The sequence below is a fragment of the Paralichthys olivaceus genome, chromosome 5, assembly GCF_024713975.1.
Source record: "Paralichthys olivaceus isolate ysfri-2021 chromosome 5, ASM2471397v2, whole genome shotgun sequence".
Taxonomy (NCBI): domain Eukaryota; kingdom Metazoa; phylum Chordata; class Actinopteri; order Pleuronectiformes; family Paralichthyidae; genus Paralichthys; species Paralichthys olivaceus.
This window is the reverse complement of record NC_091097.1, coordinates 14189066-14212840: the sequence shown is the minus strand read 5'-3', so window position 1 is coordinate 14212840 and position 23775 is coordinate 14189066. Positions and strand designations below refer to the sequence as shown.

At 40.5% G+C, this 23775-nt stretch overlaps 1 protein-coding gene across 5 annotated transcripts in view; it reads right to left on the bottom strand.

Annotated features, from left to right (window-relative positions):
• cep112 (centrosomal protein 112) overlaps nt 1-23775 on the bottom strand; it is a 93927-nt gene that overhangs the window by 53789 nt on the left and 16363 nt on the right. For all 5 annotated transcript variants that reach the window (XR_011241009.1, XR_011241010.1, XM_020101885.2 and 2 more), the window contains 10 exons: nt 21030-21116; nt 17413-17512; nt 16852-16970; nt 16274-16417; nt 13023-13177; nt 12577-12706; nt 12368-12460; nt 11549-11608; nt 10231-10310; nt 1387-1522 (listed from right to left, as the gene is read on the bottom strand). Coding sequence is in view for 3 of the 5 variants with exons in the window: in XM_020101885.2 (XP_019957444.2) it covers nt 1387-1522; nt 10231-10310; nt 11549-11608; nt 12368-12460; nt 12577-12706; nt 13023-13177; nt 16274-16417; nt 16852-16970; nt 17413-17512; nt 21030-21116 (1104 nt within the window). In the remaining 2 variants the exon portion in view is untranslated. The remainder of the gene's footprint in view (nt 1-1386; nt 1523-10230; nt 10311-11548; nt 11609-12367; nt 12461-12576; nt 12707-13022; nt 13178-16273; nt 16418-16851; nt 16971-17412; nt 17513-21029; nt 21117-23775) is intronic.

Sequence of the window (23775 nt, the reverse complement as noted above, 5' to 3'; positions counted from 1 at the left end):
ACAGGGATCTTTATGAAAGAAATTGCAGATCTGGATGTATCTTATCTTGATAAAGGTATATGCAACATGGTGATAAAGTGGCCAATCAGCCTTGGCAGAGCTATGTTCTCTCCGGTTCCCTTCTACTTTCTTTATGTTGCCCTTTTCCTTACTGCAAATAAATGACACAATATTTATTATTTTGTTGCGTTGTGCTCCTCTTGCTGCTTCCACGTCAGTTGTAACAATACTCAAAAAGTGCAATATTTGTAGGCCACTTATTAGCTATGTACTTTTGTTTGGGAGTTCAAGCATAAACAACCTTGAATGCAGTATTTTTTCCACAGTAACAGAAAATAACTAATGATTAGCTGAAAAAAACTTCTCTAATTAGTGACTTCAACATACATCGCTGTAAAACATTTAGGACCACACGCTGCCTTGTCAATACAACACACACACACACACACACACACACACACACACACAGTATAGCCATAAAATGCTTAAGAAAAACGCCCATAGCCAAACTGACTTGTAAGACAACATCAGAAGTTTACAGCTGAGTCCATATTGATCGGAGAACTATCCAAAAAAGCAGCAGCCCACACGGTGTGGTGCACTCATCATGAGGCTGGCCTGGTGTACTAATTAGTCTGGCTGCTTAAAGCGTGTGACCTGTAATACATCGAATGCCCACCGAAAAGGAAGTAAGGTCATATTGTGATAGCGGAGAAATGAATGCACCCAAGTAATGAGCAGGATTATGAATCATTTCAATGGTTTGGAATGACTAAATGAGTGATAATGGCCTGGGGATGATTATGTTCTTGGCTCTTCCATATAGATTTTTCACTATAGGAGCAGTTAAAAGGTCCAGAAAAAGACCCATGATTGGATGTAGGACTCCTTAGACAGCAGCAATGAAGGAGAAAGAGCGTGACGGAGAAAGGAGGAGGACATAGGAAGGAATTCAAGCACAGCCAGTGTGGCGCCCTATTGCATCTGTGGTCGGGCTGTGCTTCGCAATTGCAAAATGTGCACATATGCGTATGTGTATGTGTGCCTGTATTGTCTTGGTTAGTGCCTGTCAAACAGCTCACTCTGTTAGGAGCAAAGTAAACATGAAAGGGGGTGAGGTTAAAAATGTGTGTCTGAGCAAATGCAGTTATATTTGGCACCTAACAGAAAACAGAGAAAATACACCAGACTGATGTGCAGTATGTGCACGAACATGAGAGACTGACTGGATGTAAGGAATGTATTCACATAACAGAAATCAGGTGTGCGTGGATACAGCTTAGCGTTAACTAACTTGCACAGCGCATTCAATGTGTACGTGCTTTTTATGCCTTTCTCAACATACATGTGCGTATGCATATGCGTGTGTTGTACGTGTCATCAGACCTGGAGCTTCATGTCAGTGTAGGCCTTCTCAGAGCTGAGCTCCACCTGTTTCTTCAACTGCTCCAGTGCCGAGTCCGCCTGCTGGATCTGCTGCCTTTGGCTCTCCCTGGCTCGGTTCAACTGGCTCTCCATCTCCCTTCAAACCAAGCACACACGCACAGAGATGAATATACGAACGAAGCCATAGAAACACAATTGCAGACCAGGATTCCAGAAATAATTCAAGAAAGGAACTTTTATAGAACTTTTCAAAACAGTAGTTATAAAGTGATTTCAAGAAGGGAGAAAAGGAAGAGATGAAAATAAAAGATGGATGTAGAAATATAAATGTTGAAAAGAAAAAGTATCGGCCTACTCTTTTTTGCATGTATGGAATGAGTTATTTATCCAGGGACTCTTCTCACAACAAAATCTCTACATGTTGAATGAAATCTTCGCAGATTTTAAAGGACCATTTATTATATTGTCACTTTTGTTCTATTATATAGTATAGAGAATGTAGGAAAGTCAGTTTTAGCATCTGTACAGTAACTATCAACTTATTCCACACACTCGACTCTGTGTGTCTTCCATGCAGGTGTGCTGCTGGTATTGCTGGCATATGTCAGGTCACAGAGTTGCGAGCAGAGAGGATTGACAGACATACTGAATGGGGTAGCCTCATACTGAGGGCTGTCAGAGCCGAGCCAGGAGGGCCAAACCGTAACATTGCATACAGCAACAGCATGCAGCAGTCAAGCTTAACCCAACCTGGGTGTGTGGGGACAGAAGTGTGTATTAGCATGGTGGATCGGTAGAGTAAAATTAAACACATGATTTGTTTATGATCTGGACACACATGCAAATAATCATGTTGGCATGTGCTTACAACTGACATTTTATCTGCTCCAAGTGTGTGTCATATTGGATTTAGAGTGTAACAAGTTCAGAGAAATCCTAAACCCATAACATGACCATTCCTGACGGGAAAGTGCAACCAAGATCTTCGGCAAAAAATTGATAATACTGTTTACTGTATACGAGTCTGTAATTCTTACTTACTTACCAAATAATCCATATCTTATATATGTACACCATCACATAGAACATTACTGTGGTCTGGGTAAATATGCAAACACTATACCACATTCAATTCTAATCATCTAAAAAATGTTTACTCAAATACAATGAATATCTTCATACTACTAATGTATTAAAATGTCTCACTGGGAACTACTACAACTGGGGTTGATAGATTAAAATGCATGTTTTTTAGGCAAAGTATAAATAAAACAGGGAGAAAAAAATCCTTTCAAATAAAGTGAACATGATGAACTGTGGCACCCCTGCCCCTGCGATCCGTTTAAGCTACATGGTAAGAATTTTAAGGATGGTGAAAACATGGAAATGATGACATTTTCACATTAGTTGAACTCTAAACTTCAAAAACAATATGCAGCTCTTTTCTAGTCAGCAAAGACACCACTGCTGCACAGCTTTAAGTTTACAACAGCAGCTATTGAAACCATTCAATACCCATCTGCTAAATAATGAACAAGGATAACAATGCTGCAGAGAGAATGACTGGCTGTGCATGGTTTTATAGTTTAGATTTTACAGTGTGCGGTACACAATGCTGTGTGTTTGTGTGTCATTTTGTCTTTTCCCCTGCTCCTGTAAATTATACACCAACAATGTATGGAATTAGATGTGTATTTGTGTTCAATAAGTGAGATTTTAAAAAAATTAGAAGTACAGCTACTACTAAATTACAGCAGGTACTCAATGGGTACTTGACATTTATTTGTATTTCACAAAGCCAAGCTACCAAGTGTGTGTGTAGATGGTAAAGCACTATGAACATGCAACTGTGTGTGCACATACACTTGCAGAAACACACACCTCTTAAGAAAACTGCACACACACATTCAAAGTTCACATTTTTGTTGAATGATTAATAGTCAAAGCAGCAACTTTAAGTGTTTATCAGGACAGAATGAAACAAACAGAGACAGATGAGATGAAAAAAACAGCAAAAGGAGGCAATAAAAAAAGCAAAGAACAGAAGCTGAGGATTGAAAGAGGAATGTACAAGCTTTCTCTCCTCTTTATAGTGTTCTGTCTCTTTGTAATTTTGGTCTCTCTCATGTTGGACATCAAACGACAAAGAAATTGTTTTTTTCTCCCTCTCCCAATTTTGTGTACTCTGTAATTATTAATCAGTCTGGTTGCATTACTGCCTTCCAGGCTCAGACAGACACAAAGGGTATGTGGAGAGGTTAAGATGGTTAAAGACAGAGAGCGAGAGGAAGATGGAAAAGAGGATGTCACAGAAATAGCACGTTTTTGAAACTTCCAAGGCAGAGAAGAAATGAAGTAGGTGCGTGTTGTGCTTGAGAGACGACAGAACATGTGTGTATGGGTGTACGCACGTGCGAGCATACGGCCCTTTGTTCATGAGCCACAGCCGCAAAACTCTGTGTGTGACTGACAACTCCACTCAAGGAATGCACTATGACTAAGTTGGAGGTGGCTGCTGGGCCTATACCTCTGAGGATACACTGAAAAATTCAGTGCAGCTAACTTCAAGTATGTGACAGACTGAAACATATTATGCTCTAAAACTGAGGACAGCAGGTAAACACATGGCAACTTCAGTGATTCCTGGGAGAATAATTCTGTCTGTGTGTTTCTGAGTGTGTGTGGTCACTACAGCGGTAGACAGTGTGTCACCATCAATAACAGAGCGATGAGGGCGAGATGAGAGGACAGAGAAAAGGAGTCAGGGAGGCCTGGCAGGGAGAAACAGAGAGGGAAAGGAAGGAGAGGGTTGCCAGCGTCAGGGCGGCCGGTTGGCTTTAAATGGATCTCTGGTCAGAAAAGTGGAAGGAGAGGAGGTTCAAATTAAAGATGTGCCTTCTCTAAAGAGGAAGTCCTCTCATCCCTCAATGCTAAACAGTTGTTTAAAGGGGAGGAAGAGAGGGAGGAAAGGAGAGAGGAGATTTTGTGCTAGAGAGGGTGAGGGAGCTTCCGCCATCCAGCCGCCCTGGCAGACAGGAGGGGTGCAGGGATGCCGACGTTTTCCGGACTACCCTGACCACAATTCCACGTGCTGCCTGTGTGCGAAGTGCGTGCCACATACTGAATATATATATATATATATAAACATTCACACACAGTTAATGCACATTAAAGTCAATGCATTCAGAAACAATTCTTAATTGCTTATGCAAATATTCTTTTCATGTAAGCAGAGTATTTAAGAATTGTATGGGCAGCGATGTGGGTGGAGCAGCGCATGGAAAAGACTGACAAACACACTAGAATACACGCTTGCCTCTGTACGCCTCTGGTCCCTAGTATAAAAAGACAGAGTGAGAGTGTGTGTACATGTGGTGTGTGCGCAAGTGCATGCGAGTGCCCGCGCATCTGTGTCTGTGAGCTCATCCAAACGGAATGATAACGAATCCACAGACACATCAAAGGGGCCTGGAAAAAAGAGGGAGCACATAAAAAGAGAGAAAATGCAAAACTGAAATATTCAGCGCCCTCTGAAGAAAAAAATAAAATGGGCTTGGTTTTCATCCGCATCCCCAGAGAAAGGGAGAGAGGGGGGGGGGGGGGGGGGGGGAGACAGAAACAGACACAGAATAAGAGACAGACCACAAATACGTGAACACAAAAGAGAGACAGCACAAGGGCAAGAAAATATTAAAGACAGAGAGAGGAGGAGTTGAAAAGAGAAGAGGAGAAAACAGAATCACTGAGTTTGATGGCTTTAAAATTGCCTACAAATGTGGTCTGTTTATAAAACAGCATTTCACAACAAGATATGAAGCAACACCGCCACAAACAGAGAACGAGGCTTCATTATTATCATCACCGAATGCAGCATCAGTACACAACAGTCATCTGGGCACTTGCAGGGAATTGTTTCTTCCTCAGCTATTGCCACCAGCTTCTTTAAAAGTAAATTAGCACTTCATGATTGTGGATTGTGTCTTTACAATCATCCCTGTGATTTGTCTTACTTTTTTTAGTATTTATACTTTTTCTTTTGGGACTTCAACTTGTAACGCTGCAGAGGGCTTAGTGCCTTGCTCAAGTATTTGTAAATGTGACAGATGACATTTCAATAAATCTTTATGAAACGTACACACTCCAGTCAACAGCGGGGATGGAAACTGTGATTTTCCCTCACACTTGTTAGTGTCCTACCTCAAAGCCAACTAAACACCCTAAGGAGAGGGAAGGATGAGGAGGAATCTGGTGCAGTCCGGGCTGACAGTACCACTATGTGGGTGGATAAACATGTGGGTGAGACAGAACAAAAAGAGACACACACACTGTCTCTCATACTTGCTGCTCTGCAGTTCAGTTAGTTTCACCCCAGAAAAATTAATGATTAATTTCATATTCCTACACAACTGCTTCAGTATAATTCAGGCACAGTGAAACGTGATGGTATCTCCTCTTTTTATAAACACAACTTAAGCGTCATCAGTCTTGAGCCAGAGTGAGTTATATTTTTTATGGTAGAGAATAGATCTCACTCATCACATCACAAGCTGGGGTTTTCTTGCCTTTGCTGTGCATTTAAATGCTATTTGGCTTTATGAATTATGCAGACTACAGCATAATATGCTAAATCAACTAGGCGTCCCTTAAGTAAACATACTGTATTTACATATCCAAAACATTATGCAATATTACACAATGGAAAAATAAGCTGGAAGGTTTTTAATTAAACAGTGAAAGCCCTAAAGACAATCTATCCGGATTGAGCTGTTTCAGAGTGATGCAGCCGGCTCTGGGATAAATTCATACTGATGCTGATGTTTGTAAGTAAGCTAGCTTACTGTGGAAATGTCAAATTTAGTTATGTGTGACAATCACGTTGGTACAGCGAGACATTTAACATCATTACAGCATGATATGAAAATGTCAGAATATCAAATGAGACTAATTTTGAGTAATAGAAACTGAAACAATCAGATATGACAAATTATATCTGAACAACTAAATGTCAAGACTACTGTTTTTTTCAGGGCACAAACTCATTATCTGCTTCATTATCTATCAATATAATTCAATATTTAACAAAAAAAAAACTAGGTAGACTCACTTCACAGAATTAGACTCAACTGCAATAATACAAACTAAAACAAATGACTTTTCTTGTTAATTTTTTAGATTCTTGCTTTGTCTTTGGGCTAGAATTTAAATACATTTAATAAACAAAATAAAAACGTATCTTGTGTTAGTATAATCTCTGGAAATCAGAGTATCTGAGACTGTAATTGTCTGTTAACTCCAAGAGGACCCAGTTTAAGAGCTTTTTACTATTTTCCATTTGTCAGGTCTGTGGGATTGAATTGGCGATTAACCCATCTCCATCCTCTCCTTACAGAGCATGTTGCCACGGGAGTTAATATTGAACCCCGCTGAAGCTTTTCGATATTCAGGATCCATACATCCACCTGCTCCTGCACCTCAGCACTTACTAAGGTTGCAGGCTGTGTAGCCTCTACTCAGCTATACCTCTAGTTTCCTCTCTCTGGACCACTACCCCTGCTTCCCTCCATCCCTCCTGTCATGAGACAGGAATGCTGAGAAAGATAAGACCACTTCAAAGACCCACACACATGAAATAACATGAAAGAACATATTGATAATTCCTACACCTTTAAGAGTAGAGGGGTTCTATCGTATTCAAGCATGTGGGTTTACATGGAGAGACAAGCAATGACAGACACACACTTAGTTAATAAGCTTGATGGTGTGATGTGAGAAAGCATGAGGATATAGGAGTAAAATCTAACTATAAAGATGAAGAGAATTAGTGAGAGAGTGCAAGAGTTGCTGTAAGTTCTGCACACCCTGACAGCGAGTGTGGTGAGTGTGCGCACTGGTATGGATAGGCGCTGTGACAGCCAGTAGCCACTCATAAAGATGAGCGCACTTTCCCTCAAGCTGCCTACAGTAGAGGCTGCTTCTGCCACTCCACGCTGGAAACGATCAAACTGAGGAGAAGTTGCTGCCAAGAGTTTCTTCAGCCTTGCTCCACACCTTAGCAGGCACATGTTTTGATAAAGTCAGCCGGGCGCCAAGTGGCAGGAAGGAGGAGGAGGAGGAATTGGTATAGAGGACAGTGTGGGGGGAAAAAAATCTGACAGCCTCTTCAGTGAGAGAGAAACACTGTAATGTAGAAATTAAGTTGTTTTCCTTTTTCCCTACTTTAACCGTTCAGGGTTTTTTTCTGATGTTTGTAAATCGTGATTTGGAGGTCATTGTTGCAAAAGCAGGCAAGCTGTTTTCAAATGAGCTCCCTCCATCTTTTCCCCTCTCTGTAGTGCATCTCTCCATCTCTATGCTAATGCCCTGTAATGATCTGAGGCACGATGGGATGAAAGAAGAGGAGAAAAACTTGTTCTCTGCACAGCTTTGTAGTGCTTTCTGTTGTTGTTGCTATAGTAACAAAGACCTGGAACTGAAATTGGCGCAGCGATACTTATTTGCATGGCAGGACAGGGTGATTTTCTTTTCATACTGGAAAAGAAAGAGTGGGTGTTAACCATGGAAAGAATGGGGTGTGGATAACAGCTACTCTACACATATGAACAACAATTGTCAGTTGTTGTCCCTCTCTTACATAGAGGCGATAAAATGCAGTGTGTACGTACCTTTTGATGCATTGTATGAATAGTTATTAATATGTTTATGTTGATGAAATTAAATACAAATTTACTGCATCAATATGCACACACAAGATACATTATATAAGAAAGGGTATATGACGCACAGTGTCTGGCACATTGAGCAAATATTTGATTTAAATGTATAATCTGTTCTTCCATCTGCACACACACACACACACACACACACACACACACACACACACACACACACACACACACACACACACACACACACACACACACACACACACACACACACACACACACACACACACACACACACACACCTCCGTGCGGTATGCCTTTGACTTGCTTTGCCTGCTTTGAAGTTCTCCTGGATCACCTTTAAAGGCCGTCAGTGTTGCCACGGCAGCAGGCAGGTAGCAGACTTCTTAGTGTGTGTGTGTCTGTGCGTTTTTGTGTGTATGAAGCCTGAGTACTTAATTAGCTAAGAGTCCAATGGGCCACTTGCTGTTTCTCAGTGTCTAATACTAAACGAGGGAACGACTGGCTCGTTACTGATACTACCAACAAGGATAATTTATGCGCCAGTGGATCTGTCTTCTGTGTTTAAGCTCGTCCTCTGTTGTAGGGCTGACAATGACACAAACAATAAGCAGGCACAAACGTCAATGTCCCTTTGCGATCCTTACGTAAAACTTGTTTTCATGTTCTTTCACAATGACAGAAACAAAAAGGAACAGTAGTAGTAAGCATCCTCTACAGCTTAACACAAATTCTTCCTCACAAAACAAAAGATTTATCCTTGTTTTCTGATGCTGATAAAGACACAAAATGCCTTGGGCAATTGATGCACAAATCATTCTTTGAAATCCACAGTGTCTTGGTTGCTAATATATTGTGATAAACAATAGAAAATCTCTCAGGGGGGGTGATGGCAGTGTGACTAACCTTGGCCATTTATGACCAGAACGGGAAATGAGGTTGCACAATGTGTTCATTTGTGCTGAACAGACTCTAGTTTCATCAGGGAAAGTGTTATCTACTTGTGACCAGGTAATACAGTTCTGTATGGGATTAATTACCAAATGGAATGAACGCACTGAATGACTTTAATATTCAATTAGTGCTGTATGATTTTCATTATCATGTCTCACGTTAAAGCTGCTTTCAGACATTTACCTGGAATTTTTCGGAGGGTCTGTATGTGAGAATGCAAGTTTCTGAGTCAGTAGCAGGTGACATTTTTGAGGAAACTTTTCCTGCCAGCTTGTAAAATATCTGTAAAATGTATCAATGGCCACAAGAATCGTCGATAAGAGCTGATGCCAGTGTTGATGTGCTGTAAACAAAAAACACTGATTTCCACAGTTAAATTTAAACGTTATGTCCCGCCTACTGTGCATGCGTACCCAGGCGCCAGCCCAGGCATGAATGTTTCAGGCGTTTTTCTGTAGCTCGGAATGCGCCTGGCCTGTACAATCTCCTGCTGTGTTCTCCATATAGGAAACGCAAACAAATAAGAATGTCCATCTGAAAACAGCTTAAGAGTAACATATTGTCTGTCCTATGATAGTGGTATTTTTCATAATGATTACATTCATTGTTGTTGGGACTGTTTAAATTGAATTAGTAGGATTAGGTTTTATCACTCTTCGCAAGACAACACAAATGCCTGCTACATGTGAAGTTCTGATCAGTAAAACTTCTCACCACAGTTTCCAGCCTCTCTACTCAAACTGTGAGTTACAAAAAAGATCAAAGGGTGTGTGTGCAAGGGCTGGCTTGAAAAGCCAAACTCCACCTTAAATCAGAATTCATACACACTGCTCTTATGATCAAAGAACCAAGTCAGTAGACATAAACAACTCTCCAATACAGTTTGAAGCCACTAAGTTATGGCTAAAATGTCTGAAAGTAATAATTGTGAAATAAATATCATGATTCAGTAACATTATATACGCTGGAAATGTCATGACCAAAGGGGATAAATGTCTGTACAGAAGCTAATTTGACAACAGACCTGAAAACTGTAGATACTGTTTGTGTTGATATTAAGACTTTAATTAAGTTTATGTACAGCGTTTTCTCACACACACACACACACACACACACACACACACACACACACACACACACACACACACACACACACACACACACACACACACACACACACACACACACACACACACACACACACTACCTGAGTGCATCTTCTAGTTTGGCTATCTTCCTCTTAGCCTCTGATTTCTCTTTCTCCGCCTCACTGTGGTCTGCTAAAACCTGAGAGAGTGAGAGAGGGGAAGAGTGAAAGAAGAAGAGAGAGAGAGAGAGAGAGAGAGAGAGAGAGAGAGAGAGAGAGAGAGAGAGAGAGAGAGAGAGGGAGGGAGGGAGGGAGGGTGAGGTGTAAGTGAGTGCAACGGCAGACACCATCAAACATCACTCAACAAAACTCTCCTGCCTGTGACCTTGTGCATCTGGTCTCGTCTCTTCTCTCTATCACCCCATCAAAACGTACCATCTGAGACTATCTGCCTGCACAGAAAGGGCCTCTCACTCTCGATGTATGGCAGCCATATGGGCCCGTCTTATGTCCAGATACCATACCCTGGCCCCCTCCACATATTTCATTTAACACTCCAGAGGAGTCGAAAGAAGAATCTTTCCAGAGGAAACGAAAAGGAAACTGAACCACTGACTTCTCCGTCTTTCACTTTTTATTTAATCTCATGTAACCTTGAAGAAAAAAAAAGTAAACTTGGAAATAAGATGCAAGGACAGAATAAAAAACAGTCTATGCCTGAGGAAAACACAAACACGACTTCTAGAGAAGAGGAATTAATTTAAATTCCTTCTGACCATGAAAGATAAAGTCGACAGAGGCCTGTTAAGTTCTTGCAGGTGTATCAGTCAGAGAGGCCCGGTCTTTAGCTATGCCAGCCTACCACACATCGTAATTGTGGCACTTTGAAGATGACCCAGGTGCAGCATGGTCTTTAAATCTGATCTTCACCCAAGACGTCTGGCCTGGTCTGGTCCAGCTCAGATCTTTAACAATGGTCTTCATACTCTTTGGTTTATGACTATGAACTATGGCTTTGAAGAGGGCCCCTCAAAAAAAGAACTGAGTGTAATTTAAGCGTAGGCCTGGGTACACTGACAGTGCATGCTTCAGACAGAAGAATGTCCATTTTAAATGTTTACCAAGTAACAACAACTTTATTTGGATTTACTTAGGATTCCTGTTCTCAACCTCCATCGCATGACGACTTGTAGCCAAAATTAGTAAGTATCCAAGCTCCTTCATTAAATTTTTTGTCCAGCTTTACATGTACCTCTTAATCACAGATCTGATTTTACGAGACCAGACATAAAATCTAAAAGTATGGGGAACCGAAAGGAACATGTGACTCCATGCTTTGATCTCAACTTGACCATAATCACTTTGTCCAGGGCTTTTTTTGATCTAATGACAGAAGCTGTGGAGCTCAGTTGATCAGACGGAGCAAGTTGAAAACTACCTTTTTCTCACAGTTGATCTGCAGCTCATCTTTTTCTTGCTGGAACTTTATCTCTTGATCCTGGAGAGAAGAGCAGGTAATATGGTAATGAATGAGTGATTCATTACTGGGACAGTTTTATACATGAACAATGCATTGTGTGAAAGACATACTCAGACACACACATTCACAAAGACAATCCCATTCTAACCTTAAGCATTTTCAAAGCTGGTATTACCATGGTGACGACAGAAAAGAGGCATTGCTTTTTGTGCATAGATAAGTTGTACAGGCAAACATTAAAACGAGCACAAACACAGATTTAAATATACAATATGTAACTTTAGCAGCTAGGGGTCTCTCAATCAAAACAATAACAAAAAACCTAGTTTGATGAAATCATGAAGCAGCATGGGATCATGGGAGTTGTTGTCTTCACCACCACTGCTAATGAAAATCTACCTGAGGTGACTAAGTTAAAAAATCATGTTTACGGATGAGGTCATGTAAATATAATGTAAGTAAAGCAGCAAACACAAATGAATTATAGTGATCCATGACAAGTGACCAATACAAACAATGGAAGGAAAAAACAGCGGACTAGCCAAATGGCAAGGATCATAGGTTGTTTGCCCCAGTTATAGCAATGACGGGCAAGGCCATGGGTAAAGCGGTTAAAATAACTCCAGGTACCTTTCATAACATTGGGGATTTCTCTGGGTTTGAACATTGTTGAAAACATTTTGGAAAATGTAAGTACACAAGTCAACAAAATATTTTAGATAATGATAAATTGTTATATCTTAATATATGCTCACACTGTAACCACTCGGATCATACCCTGACTTGCTGGTGTCTTCGATGTTCACTGTCCTGCAGGTGCTGTTTGAGCTGAGCCACAGTTTTCTCCAAGTCTTCTATGACCTCGGACGCCTGGATGAAGAAAACAGGAAGGAAACTGGTTAGGAAAAAATTTAAAGCAGTAAATTTGCAGCAATAAACAGTAGATTCATCAGTTCAGGTAGGGGAGGTGATGTGCTGATGAGGACCTTAGCAGCAGACAGAGTATGTTCCTGATACAAGTGGCTCATGTCAGTCTCGTGTTTGGCTTGGAGCTTCTGCACGCTCTGCTCGTGCTGCTTGCTCTGCTGCTCCTTCTCCTTCTGCAGCATCATGGTCCTGTGGTAAGTGAAGAGCTTTATTCAGACTGCGTGGTTGGATTGTTAATTCATACACTGACTTACTCCTGTTCCCATGTCACAGTTAAATCATTAGATGATTCACTTAACCTTCTCATTGCATTAGTGACATGTTCTCAAACAGCCATTGTAAAATAAAGGTTGCTGTAACTATTTATTTATACTTTATTATACTTTTAATTAGCTTTCTTTATAATTAGGTGTATTATAAGTAAAAGCATGTGTATCCTCTTCACCCCTCTTCTTTTTTTGACCCTTTTCTCTCTCTCAATTTCAAATGTCAAACAGCTCCACACCGTCTGTTGGCCTCCTGAAGTTCGGCGCTGATAGATGCAATGTGGATCTCCAACTGGGCCTTCTCCTGTGACACCTTCTGACGCAGCGTGTTGCCCTTTTCCACCTCCACAGACTGCTGTTTCACCCGCAGCTCCAGCTCACGCACCGCTTGTTTCTGGATCACACGGATACACAGAAACCAATGAACCATCCAGCTTGAACCACTGAAGGGACTAAGCTGAGAAAATGTCATAGTCAAGTGAGATAGAAATCCGGTGCGGTTAAACACAATTCCAAATATTTAGAGCTGTTGGTTGTTATGTGATGTTTAAAGCAGTAATGTGACAATAACAGCACAGTAAACAAGAAATATTTTTTTCAAATTTTGGCTATGCAAATGTTTTTCGGTAGAAAGATTTGAATTTTTGTGCCTCTATTGATAGAGATGAGACAACAGACCATCACAGGGAGACAGATGGGAAACGACACACCCAACAAAGCCACTTAAACTAGGGATGTTACACTGTACGGATGGTATTATACAAGAAAACCCCTCTGGGTATTAGGAACATATGAATGTAGGTACATATGTACATTTATAATAATGTCAGTTGAATTAAGTAGCACAAATGAATTGAAATTTAAGCACTCTACTATACACTAATCATTTTCATTACAGCCAAGCTTAGCTGTGTTTATTCTGAATGCCAAAAGCCCAGACTTCAGGTTTCTGATTTTCAATAAAGAAAATTAAGTCCAGCGGATACAGAGACCTTCTTCCGGCACCGTGTTGATGAAATGTCCCCTCTTTGCATATGTCCCTCAGCAAGAGTGAGTGTGTCAGCACATATGAAAACATGGAATGCAGTGTGGGCAGGCTAATAAAGGCGATGACGGGGTGCTGATTAAAGATGGAGAATGCCAGTAGATCTGGATGATGACAGAGTCTGGCGATGACAGAGGGTGAAATGACAGGAGAGGAGGAGGCAGTGGTGAATTTGAAAAAGTATGAGAGCAGCGCACAGCGAGGCCGGTGAGAGAGTTTTTTTGTCTCTGTGTTAACAGCGTAGGGTGCAGAGGAAAGGAACAAGGGGCCTGTGTTGTGCTGGGACGCGTGCTGACACTTAGGTTTCTGGCAGGAGATGAGAAGAAGCACCTCTCCATACTGACACGGGACTGGGTACACCTGGACACACTCAGTGGGAGCAAATTATGTGCCTTAATTAGGTATTTTGGCAGAAGAATTACAAGGTGTGAAAGGCAGACTACATACGCCGCATTGTAAGCTCTGTTCCCCTTCAAAGTTTTAGAAGTGATTAAGTGTTTGAAGATGAAAAAAGAACATGTATTAGCAAAAAAATTCATACAGAGTGAATGGCGATCTTTTACAGTTAACATGTCAGAACCAAGGCCAGCAGCTGCCTGCATCAATCATCTCCTGAGGCGTGTGTGTGTGAGCGCATGTTGCGTAAAATACGTTTTAGAGGAAGAACAGTAAGTGAAGGAGAATAATCTGCCAGAGGCACAGGGAGGTTTGTTTGCAAAGATTTCTGAAGCAGTTACCAAATACCGCAATACGATGATTACCTATTTGTATGAGACAATGAAGACTTAATGTAATTTAAGGGTTATTAACTATTTTAGTGTGTGAGTCTTTGGAAAAAAGGATTAAACAAACTACAAGTTAAACAATCAGCTATGCAAATCAATATTGCTGCGTCTTTAGTGCATCTTTGCCCACTGCACAATAATGATAACATCATTTGAATATGGAAGTGCATTGACCAGAGTCAAGATGTTTGGGTGGCACAATAAAGAGGCAGACAACAGCTTGTCTTTTCTTAAAAAAACATCTACTCAGTCAATTTGTCTGTTCTGCCCAGTGCATCGCTTACGTCCAAAAACAACAACATCTGACATATCTCTGTGCAAGATCTTTGATCTGCATTAGATAGAAAACAAACCAGGTATTGATGGGAATAAGCACATTCTTCATTTCACTGTTATTAAACTAGATCCAGTGTAGTGTATTTGAATGAGCATGAATCATCAATGTGGATTTGTCTTGGCTTGCATGCAACATATGTGACGTGAGCAAACTTTTCACATTCCACCCTGGGTATGAACTTTTATTAGAAATACCCCCTCCTGTAGTGAGTAGCGAAGCAGACACCTAAAACAGATGAGCCAATGACTGTACAAACCAAGTATTCGCATTTGATTCATTGGTGATAATAAACTCGGATTTTCTGACAGATATCTTGAAATTTGGATAAATAACAAAAACAAGTCAAAAGAGCAAGACCTTGTAACCTTGACTTTAAAAGTTTAGGCAACACAAGTGGTGTCATAACTCACCTGAGAAATCCACTTTGAACATTCTATCCTAGGTGTGTGTATGTCAGGCCCAACTCACAAAGGAACAGCAGCTAATTTCAAACGACAGAGGGCTCTTTTCATTCTCTGGGGCCTTGTCTGTCTTTAATTATTAAAAGAGGGGCCTTACCACCGACCCCGCACTGTCCAGTGTTTGATGCCTTTTAAATGTGGGCCTGCTGACAGATTAAGGCCAGCAGCAATATGTGTGTGAGTGTGTGCGATGATTATGACAGCCCGTGAATTATGATATTGACAACAACACAATTTATGAAAAAGTGCGTTCAACTGGCCTCTGGTGTCGATAACATGCACTAATGAAATGTACATGATAACACCTAAAACCAAAGTCTTTTAATATGACTTCAAAGAAGAGGTGGCTGTGGGAGGTGCGTGTAAATATGTGGGAACATGCGTCTTTGAGCTGCCATGACTAAGATTTAATACACACTTGGATCAAAGAGCTTTATGAGGATGACAGATATAAGATATGAGAGTCATTCTCACCCAGAGGTTACAGGATGTCTCGTCTCATTTGCGGCCTGGGCCACTATTTCAAAACTGAAGATTTGATGGATGTATATCTCTTAGAGCTAAACGACCCGCGTCATCACCCAGAATCTAGTTTTTTCAACAGGCCCAACAGACATGTCAGGAATGGCTACAAGAAACAATTAGAGGCTTTAATTGTTGCCTTAAGTTCTGCAGCCAAAAATGTATGAAGGTTGCTGCTTATGGTTTGTGTTATATTCAATAGTAAGTGTGCATATTATGTGTTTTTTTTTTTACTATGGCTATACAAGACACAGACAATCTGCATCATTGATTACAGGCGGGGGCAGAGTTGAAAATATTTGTCCAAACCCAGCCTGACCCACAATCGCAGTGTACTCACAGTGGCCTGTGACCGAGCGTTGTACTCTGCCTCCATCTTAGCCAGTCTGTGGTTGGTGTCCTCCAGGAGCTCCTGGATGCTCCCAGTGTGTTTCTTCTGCAACTCAAACTTCTCCTGCTCCAGCTCTGTCACAGTAGCATGCAGCTGCAGGAGCACAGAGTAACTACACATCAGTCACAGATTCCCTCTCTTCTCCTTCATTTAAGGGGATTAAACACCATTATTTGTCTATGTATATGTTTTCTATTACATCTGTAAAAGAATTGTTCCACACGGTTGCTCATGACACCCTAACTGACCTCAAAGAGATGAGTGGAAGTTTCATTAGGATCTTATTGAACAGCAACAGCATGGTATGCTAGTAAAAACACAATTTACCCAGGACAGAGAGCATTAATATTTCAGCACTAGCAAAAACACACTAACTTAAGCACAGCATGAAAGAATCAGGATTTTTTTTCTAACAATACAGTAGGGCCTGGCTGCTTGCAGTGAAGTCTGCTAGTCTCATGCTATCAAACAGTCTTCCTTTAGCTCAGGGCTGCAGAATATCCAAGCCCTTCCACTTTTCCTCATACCTTCTTCTCCCACTCGTTTTTCAGGGAGTCGGTGCTCTGATCCGACATCTTCTTCAGCTCAGCAATCTGCTTCTCTTTGCTCTCACAGATGACCTGGGATTCCCGCAGCACACTTTGAACTGTGGGAGCGCACACAAACATACATACACACACACACAGAGCAGTCAGGCCCTGCCTCAGGGTATGTACACAGATGGACACACACATACACACAGACAAACATATACTTGTGCTCATTGTTGGGCTGTCAGTACATCAGTCTCCATAAAGATATTGCTTTTATCAAATGGCTGGTAGCGCTTGTTTTTGCCAAGTTGATATGGTTCTCATCAAATTTTTTCTGAGAAAGTTGAAAGAGTGGAGAGGTGAAGAGGAGGAAAAGGCAGAATGAAGGAAAAAGGCGCACATTATGCGATTCAATTTTTGGATTGTGCAGCACAGCTGGAGAACGTCACTCTACACCAGTTCAGTCTCTGGAATTGCAGCTTTTTGCTCTGAGTGTTCAGAGACACTAATATAAACATCCTTCCAGTTAACCCTGCATTTCTTGCGACCTCTCACCTTTCTTCTCCAGCTTATGGATCATCTCTTCTGATTCCTTCTGCTTGGCCCGGTACAGGCTCTTCATCTCCTCAATCTCACCATTCTTTCGGTCCAGGATCTAAACAGAGGGGGGAGCGATTTCTTTAGACATACTGGAGAAGATACACCTTTTTTACAACTAGATAATCATATATACATTATGATGTTTGATATTTAAGTGTCAGTGTCAAGTGTCAATTCCACAAGTAACTATCAAAGCTATTAACCAATATATATTATTATCTCCTCAATGATATATTCTACTTTATCTTGAGTCATAAAATTAAAGATTGGTTTATTCATGAACACATGGAACATTTACGATGCATAATTCGCTGCATGACCTGATAAGATGTCAGCTTCCTCATGCATATCTAATCCTATAGAGAAGATGGGCTAACTGAGTGAAATAATGACTGAGTGAACCACCTGTGCTAAGTTGCTATGAGGCGACTGCATCTGCTTGCTGCTGCCATCTGTGTGTAATTAGATAAATTAGACCATGGAGAGTTGGAGCTCCAGTAGAGAAGGACAGTTTAGCACTCTCCACGTCGAGGAAGATGATGTCCTGACTCAACTGTATAATGCACATATGCAATACATGTATAATGTGTAACTGGTCTATGCAATTGGTCTAAGGATGTGTTGTGCAATATCATGATCATTCTGCAATACTTGCATCTCATTTGTCATTTCCTATATTTTTTTTCTATTCCTATTTTAGTTCACGATTTAGCTTTAAGTTTATCCTTTTATATTTCTACATTATATAATGTATCTTACCTGTATTTGTTATATATTTAAGTATTTTGTCTTATTCCTCATTACACTTGATATTTTTGTACTTAACTTGTGTTTTTATACTATTATATTATTATATATCTTATCTTATTGTATCATATCTTATGTTTGTGCTCAGTGTGGCAGAAAGCACATTTTCTGAAAGGTCACAATGGTGGGTTTCTTTCTAGTTCCTTGTAAAATTATACGTCTAATCCAGAATCACATGCACTGTATAGGTAACAATATGTGCAATCAACTGTCCTAGTTTCACATTACTGAATTCTACCCTCACAGTGGAATTAAATCATCTACTTAAAATCTTAATCTCAGCCTATTTTTTACCATATCTTATAAAGGTATTGATGTATCCCATCCAATTAACCAGACAGGATAAACAGACTTGATGCTACAATTTTCTGGCTGAAATGGCAGAAAGTACGAGTGATTATTTTTCTGTCAGGAACTGCCCTGAACCCTGTAAGACTTTATCTCTACAGCATTTTGTTTTACCCAAGTGCACTTAGTGGCCAAGCCTGTCATCCTCTGTGCGACTGAGATAGGGGAGATGAAAGCAGGATGGGCTGGGTGGAGTAAAGTTCTCAGGACATTTAGGGAAACCCAATTTTTTCCATTTCACAACCCCACAGTGTGTGTTGTCTTTTTAGGGGTCCACCAAGTGAGGAAATGACACGGAGTCACGACCGGAGAGAGTGCACTAGGCGGTGGGAAATGACAGCTTTTACTGTGCCCATTTCAGGCTTTTATAAGCCTAATGCAGTGGGAGTTCAGTCTGGTTGTTCGTGGCTTTAACCATTAACATTAGTTAATAGAGTAAAGTGAACAGAACTGGAGGAGTAAACACACCTACAGAATCTGGGGTTAGAACATAAGTTTTCTTTCTGTACATGCAAAGACAAAACTAGAGGGGCACTCAGAGAGCACGTGCCTCCACAATGACCCAACAGTCCCCTCATGAAACCACATTTAAATTCACTAGATCAGGGTTTTTATTTGGATCTGCACCAAATTGCACACATTCATAAATTTCAGTCCACCAAAACATGCCTGATTTTGTTTCATCTAGATCCATGAAATATTCTCTGAGAAATCAACGACATTGTTGAAAAACACTCAATCTCACCGCACAAACAATGTGTTCTTCCAAGTTTCATGGTAATCTATCCAGTAGTTTGTGCGCAGTCCTGCTAAGTATCTATCAGACAGACAACCAAAAAACCTCCTTGGGAGAGATATAAATCCACAACACAAATAGAATGAAATCCCAAACAAAAAGCCTCTGGTGTTCCCTTGTGTACTTTGTGGTCTGCTGTTAATCTCAGATCACTTGCATGTTGAGAAAATTAACATAAGGATGTGTTTCTTCACCTGAGGTGATGTTTCATAAATACACATACTACTGATCCGCAGCCATTAGCATAGAACACCCGCCTGGTCTCTCATTAAACTCTCTATTTCAAGAAGGGGGACAATGACCAGTAGCCTTTTAGCAGCCTTTGCATTATTCATAAGGAGACTAATTAAAACTAAATCTTTGCTTTCTCACCTTCCATCAGACTCGTTAGAGTGCACTCCAGAATCACTCTGCTTTGAAGCCATTACAGGAAATACTGGGTAAAATTCTGAGGAAATTAAGTTGGACATAACTTGCAATCTGTATGTAATTAAAGAAAGACGGAGGGAGAGCAAGCTAGCTGTCATCCTGTCTCTTGTCAAACACAAAGAAGCCATGGGCATCTCAAAGTGGAGAGAAAATTTGAGAGTTTTTTTTTCCTGATTTATTAAAGGCTTCTGTGGCAGCAAAGGAAAGTCATAGCGAGGACGTGACAGATCCCAGGTGCTTGATCTGCAGCCTAACTGATAGGCACCTAGTGTGACATAAACCAGCTTTACTGCTGTTTCCAACAGCTGACAAAGAGCTTTGAAGAGATGATTATTTGTGGGATGGGGCGATGAGAGGAAAGACTCAGTGCTTTTTCTTTTCATTAACCACCAAATGGGATCAAGAGACAACAATGGACATTGTGGCACAGGTTAACTAGATTTCATGAGCTTTAGACTCAAGCTCATAGCTCTGCCTGTCCAGCTGTTCGAGAAGAAATACAATTAAATGATTTACAACTCATTTTAGGTGTTATTCCTCAATATAAACCAGTGACTATAAAGACTCATTATCAGCATACAGCGGACATCATACTGGGCACAGCCTTCTTTGGATTTACATTTCAAATCATAGTTGCCTGATGAGATTGCCAAATACAACCAAAGAAAAGCAGTAATTGTCCAAAATTGGATTCCGCCATGGTCAGACTACGCCCTTCCCTTACAGACTCCGACTGTAGATGCAAAGCTGAAAAAAAAAAGAGGTTGAAGACACCAAGAAAGAAGATGACACTCATGTTGATGTGCTGTAAACTTAAGCATGATTTTTGCAGCAGATGTTATACGTCATGTCCTGCCTCCTTCATGCTCTAACCTTTGCCCTAATGTTCTGTGAATTTTCCTGTTGTTGTAAACATGCGTGATGAGCATCAATCTTCTGCTTATTCACATGTGAGAGACAAACACTGGGAAATATCCAAAGCCAATTTTCCAGAGTTCATGTCTGAAAACGTGTTGTGATGGGGGAATGCTAAATTTCAAAACCGCTAACACGTAACAACAACAACCCATGCCTGTTCACAGGCGAGTCTATTTAACTACGGCCAGAAATCACATATTGGTTGTGAAATATTCATCCACAGCGGTAGCTGGTGCTGGCAGAGAATCCACTAGCTTTCAGTTTGGATTCTTACTTTCTCAACATCTGCATCGTGTCTCTGCTGCATCTTCAGTTTCTCCTCCTGGTGCTTGGACTCCAGCACTTTGATCTTCATCTCAATCTGGAAACAGAGAAAACCAAATGTCATATATGAAACACTATGAACCACTTTTAACTCTCTAGAGATTCAGTTTGCCACCCCCTCCCAACTATGAAATTAAGTTAATAAGCAAAAAACATGTGTTCAGTATAAGCAACAAATGCTGTTCAAGAAAGTTCTACATTGAGATTTGTGTCCCAACTTTTTTGAGATGTGCTTTGGAATAAAAAACAACCCATCATCATTTAGAGTGACAGGTTAACATAGATAACATAAATCAAGATAAAAGTAGATCCACTCTGTCCCGTCTTCCATGCGAACGCAACTGATGATGAAATAAACCACATTAACATTTAAAAACATTTATCCATGCACACAGCTTCAAAAACCAGTGTAAAGCCGAGATGTATCAACCGTGTGTGTGTGTGTGTGTGTGTGTTTGTGATAAATTCTTCAGTCAGCCTATGGTAAGAACAACAAAGTGAAAGCCTGTGTGTTTGTGTTCTTGTACTCCTGCATACACACAGCAGTTAAACACGGAGAGAGTGGCTGTTTTGATTTCAACACAGTCTTTTCAGAGGATCAAATGTTCAGTGCCGTTGTGTGCATGTTGGAACAGATCTCCTTCAGCCAGAGGGCTTCCCAGTGTTAGTCAAATAAAATAACCTATTCATCAAATGCTGTAATTGAACAAGATAATTACAATCCATTTTCATTGTCTATGGTCTTTTTTCATACAAAATGAGTCATTAGTCATTTGTGATTACTGGAAAATAATTATCACATCTTATGCAACATAATATTACTCACAAATGTGGCCTGGTCTTTTACGGCAATCACTTTGCATGAATACATTAGTCTCCGGAGAGACAATAAAACTGAATGAGTTGTAGAAATTGTTGATAATGAAGACGTTAAGAATATTATGCACAATATTTTGTAATACCATTATTTCTATTCATTATCTCCAAGGAGGTTATTTTCATCTGCCTTTTTTTAATTGTCAGTCTGTTTATGAGGAGAATTACAACTAAAACTACTGGACGGATTAACAGCAAACTTGGAAGGAGTATGTATCAGGGAAGAGATATACATATATTTCGTCATCTTCTTCAAGCTAGTTTTTCTTGCTAGTTTGCTACGAATTACACACGAGATGTTTCTGCTCACAAACACACAACACATGGAAATACAAAGAGAACCTTTGACAGAAAGATAACTGGCCATTTGCTTTGATGTCACAACTCACGTTTAGTCACTGTCTGTTCTGGTGTGTTAATCAACCCTGGAGCATGGTGACAATGCTCTTCCTTTGAATGTGTTGTTGTGTGTGTGTGAACATGTCAGCGGTTAACAATGTCCAGAGGCTAGCTCTTGTTTGTTCTCGTCATCAAAACAATTAAGTAAAAAATTCCCACGACTTCACTTGGCACAGACAAACCACATAAGACCTTTTCTCGGTATGAATCAAAGAAAAGCAACTGTGATAATAGACTAAAAATATTATTTAATTACAGTATGATTAAAGTATAAATATTGATTTAGTACAATTAAGACATCAACATAATCTTAGACGAGAATGTGTATGCGTGCTATGGGAGTGAATTGGTGGAATGTTTGAAGCCCATTGTGATTTTTTTGTGATGTGTTCATGAACTAAAAACAAGCTGCCGCCAAGATGCCGCTCCTCATTATTACACTTGAGGTACATTTAGATGCTGTTTCCCTGACAAAGGTCTGTTAAATATTTTGTTGCTTTAGTCATTGTCTTTTTTCCTAAATTACTGCCATTTCGTATGAATTTGAGGGGTCCACATGAGACCTGTAGGAGTGGAAAGGATAAAGCAAAAGCAGGCGTGTGAAAGATAGGCAGAGGGAGATGCTGCACCGATTGAAAAGCAGAATAAGTGGAGCCCTGATTCTGCCGGCACCTGAAAAAAAAACAAAAACATGTGGGGGTGTCATTTTCTCATCCTTTCTTCAAATGCTCTTTGGAGAAAGTTTGTCAAACTAGATCAGGGGCGTTTGAAACTTGTTTATAAAGGCGTCAGTGAAGAAAGGAGGAGGAGGAATGTCGTACACCTAAGGCTTCTGAGATGTCTTCAATCAGCCTAACTGGGTGGTGCAGCTTTTTTCCCTCTTCTCTTCTTCTGAGTCGTAGCGAGTGCTGTAAGATGCCAAGTTTTTTGACACTTCACTCTTGAAAAGATGAGAGGGTGGGAAGGAGTGGGGGGGGGTATGACAGAGGGAATGCGAGAAGACGGAAACAGTTGCTTTTTCTGCTCTCAAAGCCAGCACAGGGTCAAGGCCTTTTTCCTCGGGGAGCTGTGTTCACAAATCGTCTGCTAACTGTTTGGGCTCCGCAAAGCAAGGTTGCGTCTCTGCATCTCCTTTGTCTTGCCTGAGATGTACAATGTCTTTGTGCTTCTTTCATCCTCAGTAAACAGAGATGCTCCAGGATAGTTGGTACTCAGCTATCTACTAAGGAACAGCTACATTCCATTTCCATTCTCCGATGAGAAGTTAATTTACTGTAGTCTGCACATTTAGTGAGGCTGGATAAAGACTTTAGATGGAATTGAATCATTGGCACGTGAAAAATGATTAAGTTTCAGATAAGGGTAGTTATAAACAAAGTATAGTAAAAAGGTTATTAGTCGCTCAAATAATTACATGAAGA